Source organism: Gnatocerus cornutus, chromosome 5 (genome assembly GCF_029298725.1).
Source record: "Gnatocerus cornutus isolate USDA-ARS CGAHR chromosome 5, icGnaCorn1.1, whole genome shotgun sequence".
NCBI lineage: Eukaryota > Metazoa > Arthropoda > Insecta > Coleoptera > Tenebrionidae > Gnatocerus > Gnatocerus cornutus.
Genome location: NC_142237.1, coordinates 12,029,190 through 12,053,076, shown reverse-complemented (window position 1 = coordinate 12,053,076; position 23,887 = coordinate 12,029,190). Strand labels below are relative to the sequence as shown.

The following is a 23,887-nucleotide window of genomic DNA, read 5'->3' as shown; positions in this document are numbered from 1 at the left end:
CGCTCAATATAGACATTTTATTAAATACTTTATATCCAAATATGATACCAATATGCCTCAACAATAAAATCACATAATCTTAAATGTTAACATAAAATATACTATACAATTTATATATTATACTTAGCTCTTACTTAATAATATTTGGCATATATATTAAAATTTACAGAGCTGATATTTTGTATAGCATAGGACTTTGCCAGATTCCTAGAAAACCAAGCGTCGTACTTATTGTCAAAGAAAACCAGAACAGTAAACCGAAAGCCATTTTAAACGCTCCAACACGTAAAACCGAAACGCGTGCTTGTACTGAGTGTTCAAACTTAAGAGGCACATGTTCAAATACAAGTGATGAAAGTTTAAATTCGAAAAACCTGTGTAATCTGCACAAAACCCTGTTCAACACGAACACAGCTCAAAAGCGTATTAAGATATCATAAGTCGTAGTTCTACAACATCCTGCTTTTAGTCGCTCCAAAATTACCGGTTCAACTGAATTCCGACACTTATATAATTACTAAAATTTAGAAATTTTAACAAGAAATCACAAATATCAGCGATCACACAAAAACTCACTCTTTGATTGATTTTTTTTTGAAATTATACAACCAATTGATGAGCTTTTATTTGATCGCCCTATAATATATAGACGAGCGAGCGACGTTCAGTGTCCCGATATCACAGAAAGGAAGCGGAAAGGTGCCGGTAATTGACTTGATGAGTATTTGACTGTCCAAAATGCTGAGTAGGGTACACTTAAGATACTCGAAATTCTGAACGTCCCCTCGTTCCGCTCTATGGCTCAAAATTCAACAAATAATCTTTAAGCTGATTGGGCAGATTCAGTTTGTTAATGTAGAGTCCCGGTCTGCGCCCCAAACAGTTGTGTATTTCAACCCGGCAAATTTGCTTCAGACTTCTCGGTCTTTTATATAGATCTCTAATAATACAAGTTAACGGTTCAGTCAACCTCCCGGGCACCAAACTCAACTGTTGCGTGTGCAGAATCTTCAAGCACTCAAACAACGGCTTGTGCTGCATGACTAAGTAAAACAACATGATAATTCGGGAGAAACTCATATTGGGGTCCATGATGAGGTTCTCTTTTCTGGATATCAACATGATGTAGTAGTACAAGATGTAGTTCTTCGTCTTCCAAATGGACTGGAGGTGCAACGGATGGTTCTTTATTGCTTCAGACATGTTCAAACTGAGGTCGGGATTGGCCCCGTATTGTATCTAAAAACGGCGCAATTAGAGCCGTCCCTTAAACTCGGGATACGACTAGTTCGCCCCCGTCAATTCGTCCCCAATGCAATTTGCCTCAGTTTTATTAGTCTCGGTGCGATCTTTGATAATAATTGAAGAATGGTTTATACAATTTTACTTAAAATTGATATTTGCAACACAAGGTAGCTATATACTAAGAAAATTCGTCTTATTACAATTAATAAAATCAAATATAATAAAATTATCGTCATATTTATAGAGAAGACATACAAAAAATTGCAATATTAACATGCGAAAAAGACGCGTTAGAGATTGATAATTAATTAAATAAGAGTGCGACGAAGAATTAAATAATTATTATTGTTTGAAAAAAATTCTAAATCATTTTCAATGATCGAAAAAAATGTCATTTTAAGAACAAACATCTGCAAATGAATTTTTAACTTTTAACTCTGTCCCTGTCCGCCAAAGAAAAAATTACGTAAAAGTTGTACATCCGTAATATATGAAGAAAAACAATTTAATGATCAGATGTAAACGTCTAAAAAAAACTTTGAATGAGCGCATTAGTTTCCTGCAATATTAATAAAATAAATACTGGTTTTTTAAACTCTCAAGATGACAAAAATAAATTATTATTAACGACAATTTTAGGGGTGGCTACAATTGTTGCCAGACCCGATGCAGCTAATAAATTATGAAAAACGGATTACATTTTTATTGTATATGACCGCAAATACGTGCACTTGATGCTTTTATTGTTATTACAGCGCATGTAAACAAAGCTTCCAGGGACAAATTTTCAGGGGACGAATTAACCGGAAATGAAAAGCTTTGGGAACCGATTGCCGGAGACAAACTGTCGGGAACGAACTGTCCGCAAATCCTGAAACACGCCCAACTCACCAGAGTAAGCGTAAGGTCATAAACGTAGTGAATGTCTTTACAATCTCGCACGTTCTGTATCATATCCATACACGACTGCAAAATATGCTGCGTCTTCTTGCTCACCCGCACGTTGGGATCCAGCCCGTGGGTCAGCAACAACACCAACAAATTCTTGATGAACTCGAAATTCAGCTCTTTCTGAACATCGCAGTTTAGAGTAATATTCTCCGAGACCGTGAAGACCAACAACGGAAGAGGTGTTAAATTCGCCCGGTAGCTACAGTTGGGGTTGGCGCCTTCCTTCAGCAGAATTCGGATGCAATTTAAGTAACAGACCTGAAGTTAAAGAGGTTTAAACAGTGATGTTGGTTGAGGGGTGGTTACCTTCATGCTGTGGGTAAAGTGGTGCAGCGGATCTTTGTTTATTAGGGGAACTAAACAGACCATTAAAGGCACAGAACCGTCCCGGCCCACCATGTTCGGATCGCCCCCGTCGTGGAGGAGCATGTTTAACAGCTCGTAGCAAACATCCCAGTCGCGGACGTGTCTTAACACGCACGCCACTGCCGAGTTTCCAGTGTGGTTAATACTTTGGCGCGCTCCGGATTGGATCAAATACCGGACTAAATGAAGAACGTCCCATTTATTCCATTTGTCGTATCCATACTGGGCCTCTTCTAAAGCGTATCGAACTATAAGCGCATGTAACGGCGTATTCCCTAAGCTATCTGGAGTGTTGATCAACTCCTTGCATCCGTGGTCCAGTAGTAACCGTATGGTCGACACTGTGTCCTCCGCAGTCTTGTGGGCCACCAGAAGAACTACGAAATTATCTTAAACTGAAGCCCCCATGTAAAATAAAGAACTTACCAACATGCAGGAGCGTCATCTGCTGCGTGCACGTCCTCACCGTCGTGTCCGCACCGGCACTAATTAAGAGTTCTAGAAACTTGCTGTCGTGCAACACGGCATAGTGAATCGGATAATATTCATCCTTTAGAATATGGATTTCGTCAGTCCTTTCGGTTACTAAGAATTGAGTGCAACGCCAAGCACCACGTTCACATGCCGCGTGGAGGAGAGGCTTCCTCGCCCGGAAAATGCCGTTCTAGGTGAAAGTTTTAGACGAAGTATTGAGGCTCCGAGTGGAGAACTTACCCATGGGTCTTCGCTGCGCTGGGCCAACATGGTGAGGATGGTGACTTGGTCGCCATCTAAAGCGTAATAGATTGCTGATTGAAGTTTGCTGATGGGACGGTCGCGGCTGTCGCGCTCGATGCAAGTCTCTTCTTGCTGAATGGCCGACGCTGGAAAAAAATTGTTGAAAAGGCGTAATACAGTCGACTCCGCTTAATTGGGACATTTTATAAAAGACGGAATAAAATATATGTAAAGTTTCGCCTCTTTAGTGGGACAAAACATCGGATAATCGGGACAGAATATTCTGGAATTCCACATTTTCCAAGAAACACAATACAAGGTGTTTATAAATGTCTAGCATCAAGGGTGGCTCTCGTTTTCATAGTAAATATAACTATCTTAAAAATTATTTATAATGTTACTTACGTCAATGACGATTCAGTTACGATTTAGTGACCCAAGTTTTTCATTTTCAGGTTTTTAAACCACAACTAAATAGAACAGTTAACTTCCCAAAACTTACTTTGCTTCATGTACAGTAGACTATCGATAATTTGAAACTCAATAGACCTGGCAAAAAATTCAAATAAACGAGAGTTTAAAGGCAAACAAACAATAGTCAGAATAAGCAAACCAATCAGAGAAGAGAGCGTTCGATCTTTGTAACATAAGTAATTCGTCATTTTTTCTTTGTTCTAAATCTATTAATTTATTGTAAAAACTGTTCAGCTCGTTAAGATGTTTTTAGTTCATATTTTCTCCTGAAAAAAAAAAATAAAATAGGTATGTCGAAAAATGTATTCAAAATCAGCACAAAATGCATTGTTTTGTCAAAGTTTGTATTAATCCATGTTGTTATAACAGCATTATAAAGAAGAAGGACATAACTTCTGTAAAACATTTTAAATTTATTTTAAATTTAAAAAATACCACACTTAAAGTAAAAGTCCCTAGATTCTAGGTTGGTAGTGGTCGTAGCGTGCGTGCCAGGTTAAAATAAACTAACTGCGCGAAGTAAGTTAGGCAGTGATTTAAAACGACTGGATCAAAACTGACTCAACCTTTGCTTAATTTTACTGTTTGTTGTTTAAATTCTTTCTCGATTGGCGTTTTTAACGTTTGACAAGTGACACTATTGACAGAAGTCCAAAGTGACAGGACTAGCACAATGCGAGCGGCAAAAAAGATTTCAGGCCAATAAACGAAAATCATTTTAAAACACGCTGTACAATTAACTAGACAATTTAGGACTTTCCACTATAAAAATAATTGTTTTATTTAAAATCAATAGTGAAAATGTGAATTAAAAAACATATTTTTCTTCAAGTTTTTGCTGATCTCTGGTTTATTGGGACAAAATATATTTTCCCGATGTGTCCCTATTAAGCGGATTCGACTGTATTTAAGTTGTTGAAAACGAACGCTCAACGTCACAACTAGCGCAAATTGTATAAAACTACAATAAAAACTGATTAAATCGGAAAAATGGATAACTAATTATCACGTTTGCGAGCGACATGATTTATTATCAACTTTTTACCACAACGGACGTAAGCAGAAATATCTTTGAATAATTAATAACGCGATTATGAAACTGAATTTTTTAAGAGATAATGTTGAAATTCTAGTATTCATAATGCGGCAATTAATAACGCCACTGACGTGACACAGATTGCAATATTTCGCTTACAGTATTTTCCCCTCTCCTCGCAATTGCTGCTGTGGGCCCCCGGCCAACACATGCGAGCCTCAACGTCTACTTTAGCTCCATGTTTCAGCAACAATTCCACGCATTCATCGTGTCTAAAAGAACGAAATATATTTGGTAGAGTTACGATTCCTTTTACCCTTTCAAGCAAGCGATATGAAGCGGAAGACTACAAGGAAACCTATTGACATCAGCGGCCGTATGGCGCGCCAGCAGCCACCTGACCAACTCCACATTGTTTGCACCCACACACTTCTGAAGCAGGTTGTACCCCGCTTCGTCATGTATCACCAAAATATTCTCATTCTACGAAAACACGTTACAAACTCTCCTCCACTCTCCAGTGTCTTACTTTTGGTATTTGTTGTAAAAGTCCCTCTAATCTTTGTACTCCAATCTTTGGATTCGCTCTGAGAGCGTCGAAAATCGTTTGTACCTTTTGTCGCGTCGAATCGGTGACTTTGTGGCCGTGGCCGTTCGACAGAAGTGCGCTTCCAGACTGAAAAACTTGACTCACTGAGCCCCCCATTCTAGGTGGGTTTAATCACAAGTCGACATGACTGATGCACCTAACAAAACATCGGAATGATAGCCCGGGAGCGATCGGATACTCACGGAACTGTCTTTGATCCATTTTCGAGTTGATTTCGTGAAAAGCTGTCAATTTCGGGTCATTTTAGGTTAGAATACGCTTGACAGTTAGGGTTTGACGTAAATGGGGTACTTTGTCGCTGTGTGGACGACGCGATGGCTGCGAGGATCGCTTTCCAAGGACGTTGGCATTATTTACATTGTTTGGTTGAGTTGGGTGAAAGCACAGTAAGGAATAACATTTTTAAACGATTTTTATAATGCGCACAATAGCAACTACATTCATGCGAATCAATAACGAACACTGGGCCATCTTACGGCGAAATCAAAAATGTTACGTCTGCGCTAAAACAGGTTTCTGTTTAAATAATTAAATTAAACAAAGTTTACACAATTTGTTAATTTTCTGCAAATTACAGATCTTCCTAAATAAGTTGAAAATCATTTAGGACTTGGTTCTTTGCGATTTTTAACAAAACCTAAGTTTACTTTTGTGTGTTGTTGGTTGCCTACCATAACGCTGTAAACAAGATGGTTCGCTTTAATAGTTATAGCTTAGTCGTTTGTTGCCGTACGTTAATTTTGAGCCCGGATTTGAAATCCGCGTGTATTTCTGCGTAAAATGAGTCTACATAATGCAAGTTCGCTTTAAAAATAAGCGAGATATCGACCGCAGAAATTTGACGTAGTTTTTGTCGACGAAATCAAATTTTCGACTTTCGGAAAATCAAAAAACGAATTCTTAACTAAAATATCGCAATATAAACGATGGCAATCAGTGGCGTAACAATAGGGTGGCAAGACGGCAAAATGCCACGGGCCCCGAGCCGGAAGGGCCCCTAGTCAAAAAAGGCTTCTTTAAAATCAATAGAGAAAGAGCCCCATCCGATGGATTTGCCACGGGCCTCAAACGGTATAGTTACGCCACTGATGGCAATATCTGTTTTTTTGATCTGATGTTGTTTTCGTGATATTGAGCTTATTTTATAAGCTTTTTATGATGGTTTCAAATATTTAAAAATTTGGCTCTCTGGCGACTACCCCAAAATTCGAACAACCATAATTCAATTATTTGTAGACGTATGTCAATTCCAAGCTTAGAAAATTTTGCCTTCACTGATGTATATATAATAACTCAAGTTTACTCCAAAAAATAAGCGAAATATTGATATCTGAAATTTGTCATAGTTTTAGTCATGAATTTTCGCGAAAACCGCAACTTTTCCTTTTGGTCAATCTAAAAACTATTTCTTATGTAAAAAATTGCAAGAAAATTGATGGTGCAAACCGCATCTCAAAATCTGTAATAGTTTCCGGGATATTGAGCACTAATTCTTTCAAACCTTCAAAAATTTGGCCCTCTGACGACAACCCAAAAATTTAAACGGCCATAACTCAGTTATTTGCTGTCAAATATTAAAAATTTTATTCTGCGTAAAGTGAGCTGAAATTTGTTGAATTTGTTTAATAAATAAACGAGACATTGACCAAAAACTGATTTGAAGAGGTCATTTTGGGGTAATTTTCAATCACTGTTTTGAAGGTAAAATCGACGTTTAATACCTTTGTGTTTACAACAATCGAAAGGGGAGCTTAAGATGTATCTACTGGTCAAATTTGAAATCGATCGGACAAATAGTTTTCGAGCTTTTTAAAAATTAGGAAAAAATAGGAAAAATGAAAATTGACTATCCGAAACTTTGATCGGCCATAACTCAATTATTCGTTTTTGGATCCAAATTTTAATACCAGATTTGGAAGCTCCGGAAAATTTTGAGTGTAATAATTCAAGTTTACTTTAAAAAATAAGCGAGATATCGATATCAGAAGTTTGGAATAGTTTTAGTCATGAATTTTCGCGAAAAACTTCAACTTTTAACATTTTGAAAAATCTAAAAACTATTTCTTATGTAACAAAAGCCCAAATCTGCGTAAAATTCTGAGTAAAATGAGACCCAATGATGCAAGTTTGTTCCAAAAATTAACAAGATATCGACTCCAGAAGTTCGAGATAACTTTAGTTAATTCAACAATACATTCCTTCTATTTGTATATTTTTCAGGGTAAATCCAAAAAGTATAATTTCTTAAAAATCGTAACTTTTATTAAACTACGCTTCAAGATAAATATTACAATCAAGCAATAACAAGTGGTTACGGAGGCACTATCTACTAGTTGTAAGAATGGAGAAATAATTTAATTTTGCAGACATCAATCTCAGACGAATGTGATAATTCGTACGTGTGGGAAATAAACATTCCATGCGAGTTTCACAAGTGTTTTAATTTAATTTATAAATCCTTTGTGTGTTTTTTGCAAACTATAAATAACCGAAACTGTAGAAAACAAAGTTTTTACTACCTGAAACAAAAAGTTATTCAAAAATTTTTTTTACTACGCCGTACCTCCAGGGTCAGTGAATAATTCAAAGACTTTTCTTCAGTATATTTTATTTTCAATAAAGGCGCCACATTTGTTAATAAAATCAAATACGTCTTTTTATTTGATGCGTTCCAGTGGTACCACTCAACTTCACTCAAAGCCCGTAAAATATCCCCAGACTAAAAAAATTATTCATAAAACATTATTCTTGGTCACTTACAATGTTTTCGATTGCTTGACCGACAACAACAACTCCTGCAAAAGTCAACACAGAACTCAAACCCAAAGTTGTGATGCGAAAAAATTGGTTTGTCAAGGAGCCTGTAAACTACAGAAAAATTTAGAGTGTCTTAAGAGAAATTTTATCGTACCATAAATGAAAAAATTATAATGCTGGCCATCATTAAATTCCCCATATAAATGAAGGGAAGAACAAAAATTTGGGATTTGGTCAGTGCGGTTCGAGAATGCCTGCAAATCACAAAATAAACTAACAAATTCTTAATTCTATTAAGTTGGTACTTGATAAAGTGAATGTGACGCTCGGCGAAAAATTTTAATGTCTTCTTTATCTCTTGTTGGTATTCTAAGTCGGTGCTCATCTCAAAATCGCAGTTTTTGTATCCAGCTTTGATGGTACCCAAATGGTGGATTAGCATCCACTTTTGTAGATTCGCATGGCCAATGCACTCAAACAGTAGGAAAACTGGAGTCGTCACTGTTACATAAACAACTGGGATAAGACCAGGCTTAGCTATGGAGTACATAGTTGGTCCCTAAATCACAATTTTTTGTTTTTTTTTAATGAAAAAATGGAAATTCAAATAAGTACCCAATTTCCAAAATAAGTGTATAAAATGTTCACTAAGAAAATCAGATCGAAGTCTTCATCTGTGGGAATTGCTATGGCTAGAGCTAACACGATTCCCATGCCTAGTCCTAGAAACATGTACAGAGTGATCCAAAATTCCATATTCCGCGCCTGTTTTTGGATTTTAAGAGACAGTTTGTTTATTTTCCAAATTTGAACTTGCTGAAAATGATTTATAATGTCTGCGAGTTTTGGTTGGCACAAAATGCAGGTTGTACACTACGAAAAACTATTAGCGGGATTTTAAAAAAAAATTCCTGGATGTACGTAGAGCCAGATGCAGTACAATGGTCCGTAGTTGATGAGAAATGACCACTCAAACCTTTTTAAGAAGAGATAAGTTTGAAATAATCCGAGCACTATAAAATATGTTTTCATGAATCTTACGAAAAATTTCACGATTTTGAATTGGAAAATTTCGATTGTCAGGAAATAGGGGATGCGCATGAAATTGTCTAAAAAGTAAAAATAGATTGAAAATTTGAGGAAATTGTTGCTTACCTTTCATTTTTAGTCATTCACGGCGTCAGTTCTGAGGAAAAGTCCCATAAGCAATAATGAAGGAATCAAGAAAATAATCTTAAATCAATACGATTGATGAATATTTCAAAATATAGTTCATTTTCAAAATCATAAACATTAGCCCTAAGTACGTAAAATGAGTAATTGTCGGAATGAATATTATATTGGCAATTTACAAACACTTCATCGTTGAGCTCAAGAGATTTAAGAAATTCCACGAATTTTGGAAAAGTACTTTTCGGTTTAGCGCTCACAATACAATTTAAAAATTTGGTGCCCTCGCGATGTGTTTTCGACACGTGTGGCGTCAATTAAAACATCAGAGGCAATAATGACACCGAGGAGATCAAAGAGGTAATTAAAAATCGATGAATTATAAATATTTTAAAAACTGCTCACTCGCAAAGGTAGATACAGAACGAGAATTGAGGCTGACTACATAACCCTGTTATTAGTTATCGTACGTAGATTTTGAGACCGAATTTGGCATCTGCGAAAAATTCTGCGTAAAATGATGATAATAATATCTCAAATTTACTACAAAAAATAAGCGAAATATTGATATCAGAAATTTGGCATAGTTTTAGTCATGAATTTTCGCAAAAAACGCAACTTTTGACTTTTAGAAAATCTAAGAACTATTTCTTATGTAAAAAATTGCGAGAAAAGCGATGGCGCAATCCGCATCTCAATATCTGTAATAGTTTCCGAGATATTGAGCACGAATTGTTTCGAATCTTCAAAAATTTGACCCTCTGGCGACAATCCAAAAATTTAAACGGCTCTAACTCAGTTATTTGTTGACCAAAAGGAGACACTCTTGCGGATTTGGAATTAGCGTGTCATTCTGCGTAAAATGAGTCCAAATTTGTTGAGTTTGCTTAATAAATAAACGAAGCATTGGCCAAAAACTGTTGAGGTTGTTTTGAGATCATTTTCAATCATTGTTTTTAAGATGAAAACGACATTTAATATTTTTGTGTTTTACATCAATCGAAAGAGGAGCTCGAAATCTTTGTACTGGCTAAAATTGAAATCGATCGGTCAAATAGTTTACAAGTTATAGTCAAAAATAAAAAAAATTAAAATTTTTTATCGTTTGAGTCAGAATTTTTTTTCGAAAAAAATTGACTATTGATTTTCGGGCTTTTGAGCACTTTTTATAACGTAAAATGAGCCGAGAAAAAGAATGGCGCAAACAGCATCTAAATATCTCAAATAGTTTCCGAGATATTTAACTTTAAAAATTAAGAAAAATTAGGAAAAATGAAAATCAACTATTCGAAACTTTGTTTGGACATAACTCAGTAATTTGTTGTCGGATCTGAATTTCAAGCTTAGATTTGAAATCTGCGGAAAATTCTGCTTACACTGATGTATAATAACTCAAGTTTACTCCAAAATATAAGCAAGATATCGATATCAGAAATTTGGCATAGTTTTAGTCACAAAATTTTCGCGAAAAACTGCAATTTCTTCAAAAAAAAGGAATTTTAAGAGTGGATTGAAATAATCATTTCCAATTTTATTTGATATGTTATTTATTAATTCAAACAAGTTATTAGTAAATGTTGCAATTCCAAATATTGCGATGATAAAATAACTAATTGTCAGATTTCCAGAATGTTCAGAAACCCATTCAATTGTATTAATTGACAAAACCTTTGTTCGTCTTTTGTAAACTATAAATGACTGAAACTGTGGAATACAAAGTCCTCACCATCTGAAACACAAGCTCAGTTTGACCGTTCACCACAACGATTTTACCTGCAGAGCCATTCGATAATTAAAAGAAACATCTTGAGTGTAGCTCAACTTTAAGATAGATGCTGCATTTGTTAATAAAATCAATAGCATTTTTTTATTTGCTTTATTCCAGTGATACCATTCAATTTCATTCAAAGTCCGTAAAATATCTACAGACTTAAAAAAAATAAGAAAATTTATTCATGCATTTTTTTTAACTCACAATGTTTTCTATTTCTTGACCAACAATGACAGCTTCTCCAAAAGTGAGTGCAGCACTTAGCACTAAAGTTGTGATGCGAAAGGACTGATCAGATAAAGACCCTGTAAACCGCGGCAAAAATTAGAATCAGAAAGTTAAAAGCCAAAAAGAAATCATACCGTGAAGGCAAAAACGATAATGCTGGCCATCATCATGGTACCTATAAATGCAAAAGGCAGAACAAACATTTGTACATTGGCCAAAGCGGCTCCGCACTACCTAGAAGTGACAAATTAAAAAAAGACTCTACTGGTGGGTACCAACAGGTACTTAAAAAAAAGGACGTGGTGCACGGCACAAACATATAACCTCTTCTTTAACTCCTGGTGATACCTAAAGAAAATAGTCTTCCCAAAGTCATAATTTTCGAACCCAGCATTGATGGTACTAAATTGGTGCATCAGCATCCACTTTTGTAGATTTGCATGCCCAATACAGCACAGCAGCAAGAACGCTGGAGTCGTCATGGTCACAATCAGAATACAACTAACTCTTATCACCCAATATACTGATCGTCCCTAAATCACCCCAAATTATTATTTTTTTCTGACGAAGGGAGTCTCATCAGTACCTACCCATTTCCCAAAATAAGTGTACGAAATATTCTTCAAATAAATCAAATTCTGATCATCCTTTGTTGGTAGTGCTAGAGATAATCCTAAAAGTATTGCAATGAGTAACACCACAAACATATACACAGTGATCAAAAATTCAATTTTTCGGGCTTTTCGTTGAATTTCAACAGGGACCTCGTTTATGTTCCAAATCCTGATCTGGCTGAAAATGGTTGTGATTTTTGAGCTTACGTATAAAGAAAGAAAGTAAAACGGTCCATAAGTAAGGAAATAGATTCCTTGAAACTCTTTTAAGAAGAAGTATGCTTGAAACAAACCGAAAACTACAAAGAACGTTTCGACGACCAGGACAAAAAATTTCACTATTTTAATTTGGAAAATTTCTATGGTTAAAAAATACGGGATTTTCATGAAATTGTCTGAAAAATGTGATAAATTAATTTAGGATATTAGTAGAAATTGTTCCTTACCTTCCATTTTTATGGATTCACATCAAAGACAGGAATGGAGGAATCAAGAAAGTAATCTAAAATCGATGAAACTTATGAATATTTCAAAATTTAGTTTATCCTCAAAGGTGCAATCATCAACATTAGCCGTTGATAGACAAAGCTAGGTAATTGTCGAGTTAAATATTTTATTTGCAATTGGTGAAAACTCCAATATTGGACTGAATTCTCAAAAATTCAGAAAAAAAAACAGTTTATACATATTTAGTCCGTCATTTTTCTTGCTGAAAACTTGCAGAAAGCAATTCTTAAAAACAACAAGATATTTTTTCCGAAACTTTGAAGAGCTATAATTCAGTTAATTTTTGCCGTACCACGATTTTGAGTTCAGTTTTGAAATCTGCGTGAAATTCTGCGAGAACTGAATTAACGTAAGTTTTCTCCAAAAATAACGATATGCAATCATCAATAATATTACCCGTGGATAGATAAAACTAAGTAATTGTCGGGATAAATATTTAATTCGCTATTGGTTAAAACTCCAATATTGGATTAAAATCACAAGAAAAAATAATTCATACGTCATGTTTGTTGCAAAGAGCAATTTTAGATATCTGCAGATTTTGAATGTGAAAACTCATTTGCAAGATTTTGATCGGCCATAACTTAGTTATTTGTTGTCGCACGTAAATTTTGAGTACAGATTTGGAATCTGCGTGAAAGTCTGCGTAAAATGAGCGTAAATAACTAAGTGTGCCTTCCTAAAAATAAATGAGATATCGACCTCAGAAGTTTTAGTCGACAAAATCGAAATTTTGACTTTCGGAAGATCTAAAAACAAATTTTTTAGTAAAAATCAATTTTGACAATTGAAATTTCTTACATTGGTAGGTTCACTTTCGTCAAAAAACGTGTGGAAACGTGCAATAAAAATTTACAATGAACAAATTTACAAATTTTAGATAAATATTGATCACAAGTTTAATCCATTTTGTGTTTTTTAAACTATAAATTTCAACTATTTAAACTATTTGTTTTGTAAACTATAAATGACTGAAACTGTAGAAAACAAAGCTTTCACCATCTGAAACAAACAAATATTTGTCCACAAGAGTTTACAAGACCAATTTAAGAGTTTACCTCCAGAGCAAGACGATAATTTAACGAAACCTTTTCAGTGTACTTCAATTTCAACACAGGCGCCGTATTTATTAGTAAAAACAAATACATCTTCTTATTTTCTTCGTTCCAGTGGTACCAATTAATTTCAGTCAAAGTGCGAAAAATATCCACAGACTTGAAAAATAAGAAAATGTAATTTTGTTAACTCACAACGTCTTCAATTGCTTGACCACCAACAGCCGCTCCTGCAAAAGAAATTCCAGCTGTTAGCCCCAAAGTTGTGATGCGAAGAATTTGATTCGACAATGAACCTACAAACTGAGGAAAAGTTCCGGAAGATTCTTACATTGCTAACTGTTACCGTAAAACCAAAAACGGTAATGCTTGCCATCAGAATGGTACCCATAAACGCAAAGGGAAGAACGAAAATTTGGGGTTCGGCCAAAGCTGCTTTGAAAAGTCTAGAAGTAATCAACTGTTAAACGAATCTTCTGGTGTTTACACGTACTTAAAGAAAAAGACGTGACTTTCGGCGCATAAGTGCAATCTTTTCTTTATTTCCTTTTGACACTGAAAATCGCAATTTTCGTACCCAGCATTGATGGTACTAAAATGATGCATCAGCATCCACTTTTCTAAATTCGCGTGCCCAATGCAACAAAGAACAAAGAAAGCTGGAGTCGTCATGGTCATATAAACAGTTGGAATAAAACCAATTCTTACTACAAAATACAAACTTGGCCCCTAAAACGAGCGAAATTAATTTTTTTGACACCAGAAATACAAAAGTACCCATTTTCCAAAATAGTTGTAAAAAATGTTCACCAAAAAAATTAACTCGGAGTCGTCCTCTGTGGGCAATGCAAGCGATAGTCCTAAAATTACCGCCATGATTAAACCTGCAAACATATACAGAGTGATCCAAAATTCAATTCTACGGGCTCTTTTTTGGATTTCATGAGGCGCCTCGCTAATCTTCCAGATTCGAATCTGACGAAAATAAATCGTAATGTTTGCAAATTTTGGTTGGCACATAATGCATGTGGTACACTACGAAAGGAACTTTATAGAAAAATTTAATTTTTTTGAACTTACCCACGTATAAACAAATGAAGTAAAAGGGTCCGTAGTTGAGGAAATAGTCTCCTTGGAACTTTTTAAAAAAGAGGTAAGTTTGGAATGAACAGAATCCGATCAAGAATGATTTTGTGGCTAGTAGAAAAATTTTAACTATTTTGAACTGAAAAATTTCAATGGCGAGGAAATATGGCATTCTCATGAAATCGTCTAGAAAAAGTGACGAATAAAGTCGGAAAATTATCAGAAATTGTGGCTTACCTTCCATTTTTATTGATTCGCAAGATCATGGGAAATAATGGAGGAATCAAGAAAGTAATGTAAAATCAATAGGGATAATGAATATTTCAAAAGTATGTTCATCTTCAAAGGTGTAATCATAAACATTAGCAGCCGTAAGTAGATAAGTGAGTACACTAACGTTCAAAAGTTTCTAAAACTAAGATAAATATTAAAATTTTAATTAGGGCATTGACTGTTCTGGGCATCCGCAAAATTGTAGTTTTTCTATAAATATCGAGTTTTCTTAAAATTGGTATCTTTGTTAGTTTTTAAGTTATGACAATTAAATTTGAGGAAGTTACTATTTCTAAAATATTTTTTAATTTTGTTAAAGTGCAAAATTTTTGAACAAGAAATCAAGATTTTAGAAAATCTTAATTTAGAACCAACCAAATATTTTCAATTTTTGTTAATAAAATTCGTATTTTTGTTAGTTTTTAAGTTATGACTACCAAATTTGAGAAGATTATTACTTTTAAAATGCTTATTAACTGTTCCAAAGTACAAAATTTTAGAAAAAAAATTAGAGCTTTTAGAAAATTTTATTTCAAAACAATCAAAAATTTTCGATTTTTTTCTATGAAAGTTCGTATTTTTGTTAGTTTTTAAGTTATGACTATGAACTTTAAGAAAATTAATATTTTTAAAGTGTTTATTAATTGGGTCACATTACAAAATTTTAAAACAAAAAATAAAGATTTTAGAAATTTTTATTTTAGGACGACCAAAAATTTTCGACATTTTTTTTATTAAAAATACAAATTTTTATTAGCTTTTACGTTATGACTATGAAATTAAAGAAAGTTACTATTTCGAAAGTATTCACTTAAAATAAAGATTTTAGAAATTTTCACTTTAGAACGAATCAAAAACTTTTTCTTTTTTTTATTAAAATTTCGAGTTTTTGTCAGTTTTTACGTTATGACTGAAATTTGGCGAAGTTACTATTTTTAAAGTGATTATTAACTATGCGAAAGTAGAAAATTTTAGAACTTGAGTTAAAGATTTTTGAAATTTTCTTTTTAAAACGTATCAAAATTTTTTAAATCCGTATTTTAATTAATTTTTAAATCATAAATAAATAGATAAAATTGACTTTATTAGATGCATTTTTGATTAGGTACATATTAGGTACTACTTTTTTTTAATTAGTCTTCTACATACATAAAACTTAATATAAAATACAAGAATAATTAATAAATTAGATATTAACAAAATTTTGTATAATTTTAGAAGTGTTTTTGTGTCTTTTGTAAGCTATAAAAAATCGAAACTGTTGACACCAAAACTTTCAGTATCTAAAACACAGAGTAAATTTAAATTCTAAAATTGCAATAGGAACTTTACCTTCAGCGACAGTTCATAGTTCAATGAAACTTTTTCTGTATACTTCACCTTTAACATAGACGCTGCATTTGTAAGTAAAATCAAATACGTTTTCTTGTTTGCTTTATTCCAGTAGTACCACTCAACATTATTCAAAGCTCGCAAAATATCCCCAGACTTTAAAAAAAATATAAGGATGTATTTTTTTTAACTTACTATGTCTTCAATCTGTTGACCGACGTAAACTGTTCCTACGAAAGCCATTGCAGTACTTAAGGCCAAAGTTGTGATGCGAAAAAACTGATTGGACAAAGAACCTGTAAACTGTGGAAAAATCGAGAAAAGTCTTAAGATAGAAGGAGTAGGTACCAAGAATGCAAAAATGATGATGCTGGCCATCATGAATGTGCCCATGTATTGGAAAGGAAGGACGAAAATTTGGGCTCTGGCTAGAGCGACCCGAGAATGCCTGCAACAAATTAAAAAAAAAAACAAACTTTTGATAGATACGTACCTTAAAAAATGAACATGTCGCTCGGCGCAATAAAGCAACCTCTTCTTCACTTCCTGATGGTATTTAAAGTGTGTAGACGTCAGAAATTCAGCATTTTCGCACCCATCATTGATGGTACTGATATGGTACATCAACATCCACTTCTGTAAATTTCCATGCCCAATACAGCAAAGAAGATCGAACGTTGGAGTGACCACTGTAACGTACACAATCGGAATAATTCCAATTTTAATACCAGAATACAAAGTTGGTCCCTAAACCACAACAACTTTATTTTTTCCTGACTAAAAATTTCCCATCTCTACCCATTTCCCGGAAAAAGTGTAAAACATGTCCACCAAAAAGAGCAGATCGCGGTCGTTCTCTGTAGGCAATGCGATCGCCACCCCTAACAAAACACCGATGATCAACGCCGCACACATATACAGAGTGATCCAAAATTCCATCTTCCGCACTTTCCTTCGAATTGGGAAAGGCGCGTCGTTTATGGTCCAAATTTTAACGTGTCGAGCGTAAATAGTTATAATGTTTGCAAGTTCTGGTTGGCATAAGAAGCAGGTGGTGCACTTCGGAATGAAATTAGCAATTTTTTTTTTCTTTTGGGACTTACATAAGACCAAATGCAGTACAACGGTCCGTAATTCACGAGGAATTGCCATTGGAATTTTTTTAGAAAGAAGTAGGCTTGAATTAAAGCGAATATTATACAGGCGGTTTTCATGACTAGTACGAAAACTTTCACGATTTTGTTGTGAAAAATTAAAATTGTTAGAAAAAATGGTATTTGCATGAAATCGTCTGAAAGAGGTCATAAATATGCGTTGAAATAAGTTTAGATTTGTTGCTTACCCTCCATGTTTAAGTCAACTTCACTTCTGATGAACAACAGTAAAAATAATGAAGTAAGAGAATAGAGGAAGTAATGTTAAATCAATGAAAATATGAATATTTTAAAATCAACTGTCCGTAAAGTCGAAATGACATCATCATAAGCATTAGATGTCCTAAGTATAAAAGTAAATCAAAATAAATGACTTATTATGAAGTAAAAGGTTCAATTGATCGATTTATTAGATGCTTTATTATGACAGGATTACTAAGAATAGCCGACTAGATATCCAATCCATGCATAAAAAAAAGATAAACAAAGCGTCTTAGTTATAGACGTGGCTGTCGCTTGATTATCTCTATTTTTTTAACTTTGATTACTTGGAGTTTAAATGCTTGGATTGACAGATAAAATGTGAAAAGTACGCGGTGGTTCTTTCTGCAGCTTCAGCGATATCAAGCATTAAAAATTTTTAAACTGCAAATTTACTTTTCGAAATGTTGAAGAGCCAAAACTCAGTCATTTCTTTCCGTTGATTTGATCAAAAACTGTTTTAAAGAGGACATTTTGAGTTGATTACCTATCACTGTTTTCAAAGTAAAAACGACTACAAATATTTTTGTGTTTATATCAATAAAAAAATAAGCTCAAGATATATCTAATGACCAAACTTGAAATCAATCGGACAAATAGTTTACGAGTTATGGCCAAAAAATTGAAAAAATTTTATCGTTTGAATAGGATTTTTTTTTCGCAAAAAATTGATTATTAAATTTTGGGCTTTTAAACACTTTTCCCAACGTAGAATGAGCCGAGAAAAACGATGGCGCAAACCGCATCTTAATACCTCTAATAGTTTTCGAGATACTTAACTTTAAAAATTAGAAAAAAATTGAAAGTCAACTATTCAAACTTTGATCGGCTATACCTCAGTTATTTGTTGTCGGATATAAATTTAAATCTTAGACTTGGAATTTGCGGAAAATTCTACGTACACTGATGTATAATAATTTAAGTTTACTCCAAAAAATAAGCGAGAAATCGACCGAAGAAGGTTTACTCAAAAATTTAGCTCAATACCAGTCAGTACTTATTTTTGTGATATTTTTGAAAATTGTAAAAAATTGCATTAAAAATTGTGGATTGCTTATATTTGCTAGTTCGAGCTTAACCACTCGAATTTTGCAAAAGCATCCAAATAACTGAAACTGCCGAATACGCAGCTTTCACTATCTGAAACCAAAATCAGTTTTCTCCTCAACTACAACGATTTTACCTCCAGAGCCCGTTGGTAGTTCAAAGAAACATCTTCAGTATACTTCACCTTCAACACAGACGCTGCATTTGTCAATAATATCAAATACGTTTTCTTATTTGCTTCATTCCAGTGGTACCATTCAACTTCGGTCAAAGCCCATAAAATATCCTCAGACTAGAAAAAATTAGAAAGTTTGCTTTTTAACTTACAATGTCTTCGATTTGTTGACCGGCTACAGTTGTTCCTAAAAAGGCAAATATACCACTTAGACCCAAAGTTATGATGCGAAATGTCTGATCAGATAAGGAACCTGTAAACTATGAAAAAATTAGAATGTTTTTAAGTAAGAAACTTTACCATAAAAACAAAAAAGATAATGCTGGCTATCATTAGAATGGCCATATATTGAAAAGGCAGGACGAAAATTTGGGTTTTGGCCAAAGCTGCTTGAGAATACCTGCAAGTTGCAATAAATTAAAAAAAAAACTTTTAGTTGAATACGTGGGTACTTTAAGAAATGAACATGGCAGTGGGCACAAAAACGCAACCTCTTCTTTACTTCCAGCTGATATTTAAAGTAAGTAGACTTTTCAAAATCATTATTTTCATAACCAGCATTGATGGTACTAAGATGGTACATCAGCATCCACTTTTGAAAATTCCCGTTTTTAACGCAACAAAGAAGCATAAAAGCTGGAGTCGCTGCTGTCACATAAACAAGCGGAATTAGACCAATTTTTGTGACTGAATACAAAGTTGGCCCCTTTAACCACAACAGATTTAGTTTTCTGTAAGCAAAGTTTGAAAGAATGGTACCCATTTTCCGAGATAAGTGCTGAAAATGTCCACCAAAAAAATCAACTCGTTGTCGTCTTCTGTAGGCATTGCAATCGCTGCACCTAACAATACTTCTATAACCAACACTGCCAACATATACAGAGTGATCCAAAAATTCATTTTACGAGATTTTCTTTGTACTTCTGGAGGCACGTTGTTCCAAACCTGGATCTGCCGAAAATAAGTTGTCATGATATCGATATATTTTGGTTGGCCCAAAAAGCATGTGGTACACTACAAAAAAAATTATTTTATGATTTTTTTCTTTAGGAACTTACGTATAGCCAGATGCAGTACATCGGTCCATAATTAACAAAATAATGCCATTGAAACCTTCTTAAAAAGAGGTAACCTTGAAACAAAGCCAGTACTATACAGATAGTTTTCATAACCAGTACAAAAAAATTGACGATTTTGAATTTGAAAATTTCGATTGTTAGAAAATCGGGGATTTTTGTCAAATTGTCTAAAAAAAATGTGATAACTAAAAAACGTAATTTAAAATAGTTGCGTACCTTCCATCTTCACTTTCTCACTGAAAACTGCAGAAACTATAACGCTAAATTTGAGAGGATCAAGAAGCTAAACTAAAATCAATAAAATTTATGAATATTTCAAAATCAGTCCATGTACTAATGTGCAACAAAATCGAATACATTAGTAGTAAGTATGTTACAATAGGAAATTGATTGTCGGAATGATTAATTTATTGGCAATTGTGCATAATAAAATATTGTTTACACAACGTTGGTGAATGACTCAGAAAGCAAAATTGGATATAAATGGAAATATAATTGAACTACAAAATTATCCAAACGGTACTAAAGTTTAAGAGAAAGAAACATGAAAATATGACAAAATTCAGACGGAATATTCCAAAAATTTGTGTTGCCTCTCATTTTAAACGTACAATTTATTAATAAAGACACAAATAAAATAAAATTAATGATAAAATGTCATGTAAATTAATATTAGTTTGTTTAGGAATAAGTTCTAATGTTAGCAATTTACCTTGAAATTAGTTCAAATACTGATATTCATTTATTAGTTATTTAGGTAGATAAAAGTAAAAAAAGCCACATTACTGCCTAAAGTTTAGTATTAGCTTACATTACAAACATTCCGGAGATATAGAGCACTGCTGCTTTCAAACCTTCGAAAATTTGACTTTCTGACGACTACCCAAACATTCAAAAAGCCATTACTCAGTTATTTGTTGTCGTATCTAAATTTCGAGCCCAGATTTGGAATCTGCGTAAAATTCTGCATAAAATGAGCTATAAAAACGCAAGTTTACGCTAAAAATAAGTGAGAAATCGACCAAGAAGATTTGCTCAAAAATTTAGCTCAATACCAGTCAGTACTTATTTTTGGAATACTTTTAAAAACCATGAAAAATTGCATTGAAAATTGTAGATTTCTTATATGTTAGTTCGCATTACTCGAATTTTGCAAAAGCATCCAAATAACTGAAACTGCTGAATACGCAGCTTTCAGTACCTGAAACCAAATCAGTTTTTCTCTTCAACCACAACGATTTTACCTCTTGAGCTCGTTGGTAGTTTACAGAAACATTTTCAGTATACTTCACCTTCAACACAGACGCTGCATTTGTTAGTAATACCAAATACGTTTTCTTATTTGCTTCATTCCAGTGGTACCATTCAACTTCGCTCAAAGCCCATAAAATATCCTCAGACTTGAAATAATTAGAAAGTTTTTTTTTTAACTTACAATGTCTTCGATTTGTTGACCGGCTACAGTTGTTCCTACAAAAGCAAATATACCACTTAGGCCTAAAGTGATGATGCGAAAAGTCTGATCAGATAAGGAACCTGTAAACTATGGAAGACTTAGAATGCTCTTGGGTAAGAAACTTTACCATGAAAGCAAAAAAAATAATGCTGACCATCATCAGGATGGCCATATATTGGAAAGGAAGGACGAAAATTTGAGTTTTGGCCAAAGCTGCTTGAGAATACCTGCAGTTACTCTACAAATTAGAAAAAAAAAATTAATTAGAAACGTAACTACTTCATGAAATGGGCATGGCGATGGGCACAAAACCGCAACCTCTTCTTTATTTCCAGTTGATAATTAAAGTATGTCGACTTCTCAAAACCATTATTTTCATAACCAGCATTGATGGTGCCAAAATGGTACATAAGCATCCACTTTTGAAAATTCACATTTTTAACGCAGCAAAGCAGCATAAAAGCTGGAGTTGCTGTTGTCACATAAACAAGCGGGATAACAGCAATTTTCGAGATTGAAAACAAAGTTGAGCCCTTTAACCACAATTTTAGTTTTCTGAAAGCAAAGTTTAAATGAATGGTACCCATTTTCCGAAATAAGTGGATAAAATGCCCATTGAAAAAAACAACTCATTGTCGTCTTTTGTGGGCGTTGCAATCGCTGCACTTAATAATACTCCTATGGCCAACACTGCCAACATATACAGAGTGATACAAAAATTCATTTTACGGAATTTTCTTTGTACTTCTGGAGGCACGTTGTTCCAAACCTGAATCTGTCGAAAATATGTCGTTATGATGTCGACAAATTTTGGTTGGACCAAGAAGCATGTGGTACACTAAGAAAAGAAATTGTGTCTTGATTTTTTTCTTAAGGAACTTACATATAGCCAGATGCAGTACATTGGTCCATAATTAATAAAATAATGCCACTGAAACTTTTCTAAGAAGAGGTATCCTTGAAACAAAGCCAGTCCTATATAGACTGTTTTCATGGCCAGTAAAAAAAGTTTGACGATTTTGAATTTAAAAATTTTGATTGTTAGAAAATCGGGAATTTTTGTGAAATTGTCTAGAAAAAAATTAATAACTAGAAAACGTAATTTAAAATTGTTACGTACTTTCCATCTTCACTTTCGTATTGAAAACTTCAGAAACTATAACGGTAAATTTCAGAGGATCAAGAAGGTAAACTAAAATCAATAAAATTCATTAATATTTTAAAATAAATTCATGCACTAATGTGCAACAAAATCGAATACATTAGTCCTAAGTATGTTAAAATAGGAAATTGCTTGTCGGAATGATCAATTTATTGGCAATTGTGTATAATAAAATAAATCCAATATGTTTACACAACATGAGGAAGCAAATTAGATATGAATAGAAATATTATTGGACTACAAAATTATCCAAACTGTACGAAAGTTTAAGAGAAAGAAACATGAAAATATGACAAAATTCAGACGGAATATTCGAAAAATGTGCTTCTCATTTTAAAAGTACAATTTATTATTGAAGGCACTCAGACGAAACATTAGTTCAAATAAAATAAAATTAATGATGATATTTTATGTAAATCATTATTAGTTTATTTTTGAATGAGTTCTAATGTGAACAATTTGCCTTGTAGTTAGTTCAAATACAGACATTCATTTATTAGTTATTTAAGTACATAAAAGTAAAAAAAAGTCACATTACTGCCTGGAGTTTTGTATTAGTTGACATTTCAAAAATTCCTGAGATATAGAGCACTGCTAATTTCAAACCTTTAAAAATTTGACTCTCTGGCGACTACTCAAAAATTCAAACGGCCATTACTCAGTTGTTTGTTGACGTATCAAACCCCATGGTGTTTGGGGAATAAATTGTAATTTTGATAATTCTTATATGTTAGTTCGCATTACTCGAATTTTGCAAAAGCATCCAAATAACTGAAACTGCTGAATACGCAGCTTTCAGTACCTGAAACCAAATCAGTTTTTTTCTTCAACCACAACGATTTTACCTCTTGAGCTCGTTGCTAGTTCACAGAAACATTTTCAGTATACTTCACCTTCAACACAGACGCTGCATTTGTTAGTAATACCAAATACGTTTTCTTATTTGCTTAAGTTTTGCGTTAAATGAGCACAAATAACTTGGGTTTTCTTTACAAATAAATGAAAAATTGACCGTAATCTGTTTTCAAGGAATCTTTTTGGGATGATTTTTAATAATTTTTTGTGGACGAAAATGACATTTATACCTTTGAGTTATGCATCAAGGACAGAGCAGCTCAAGTGGAGAATGTCTGAGATTTTTGCCAAGTCTTAGAAAAAAAAATTTATAAAATTGGTGTTTTTTGTTCAACAATTTTGCAATTTGAGAGAGATAATAACTTTCCCAAATTTCATAGTTTTAGCACAAAAATTACCAAAGTTACGAATTTTTGGTGGAGGACGTCAGACATTTTTGCCAGGTCTTAGAAATAATTTTTTTTAAAGACTTTGGTAGAAATAATACACGACTCAAAAATAATACC

The 23,887-nt window shown here is 33.6% G+C and overlaps 1 protein-coding gene across 3 annotated transcripts; it reads right to left on the bottom strand.

The window, feature by feature from the left end:
- Positions 1–3: 3 nt before the first annotated feature.
- Positions 4–5,872, bottom strand: LOC148174579 (uncharacterized). 3 transcript variants are annotated; one of them, XM_088038073.1, is made up of 9 exons: positions 5,582–5,872; positions 5,319–5,535; positions 5,106–5,272; positions 4,949–5,061; positions 3,277–3,425; positions 2,989–3,226; positions 2,503–2,939; positions 2,137–2,454; positions 4–1,239 (listed from the first exon to the last, which is right to left on the bottom strand). In XM_088038073.1, the coding sequence occupies exons 2-9, from the start codon at positions 5,493–5,495 to the stop codon at positions 796–798; spliced, it is 2,043 nt and encodes a 680-aa protein (XP_087894199.1). In that variant the 5' UTR covers positions 5,496–5,535; positions 5,582–5,872; the 3' UTR covers positions 4–795. The 3 variants fall into 3 exon arrangements, with proteins under 3 accessions (XP_087894199.1, XP_087894201.1, XP_087894200.1); XM_088038075.1 differs by having other exon boundaries at positions 2,989–3,202; XM_088038074.1 differs by having other exon boundaries at positions 5,587–5,872.
- Between the last annotated feature and the right edge of the window lie 18,015 nt (positions 5,873–23,887).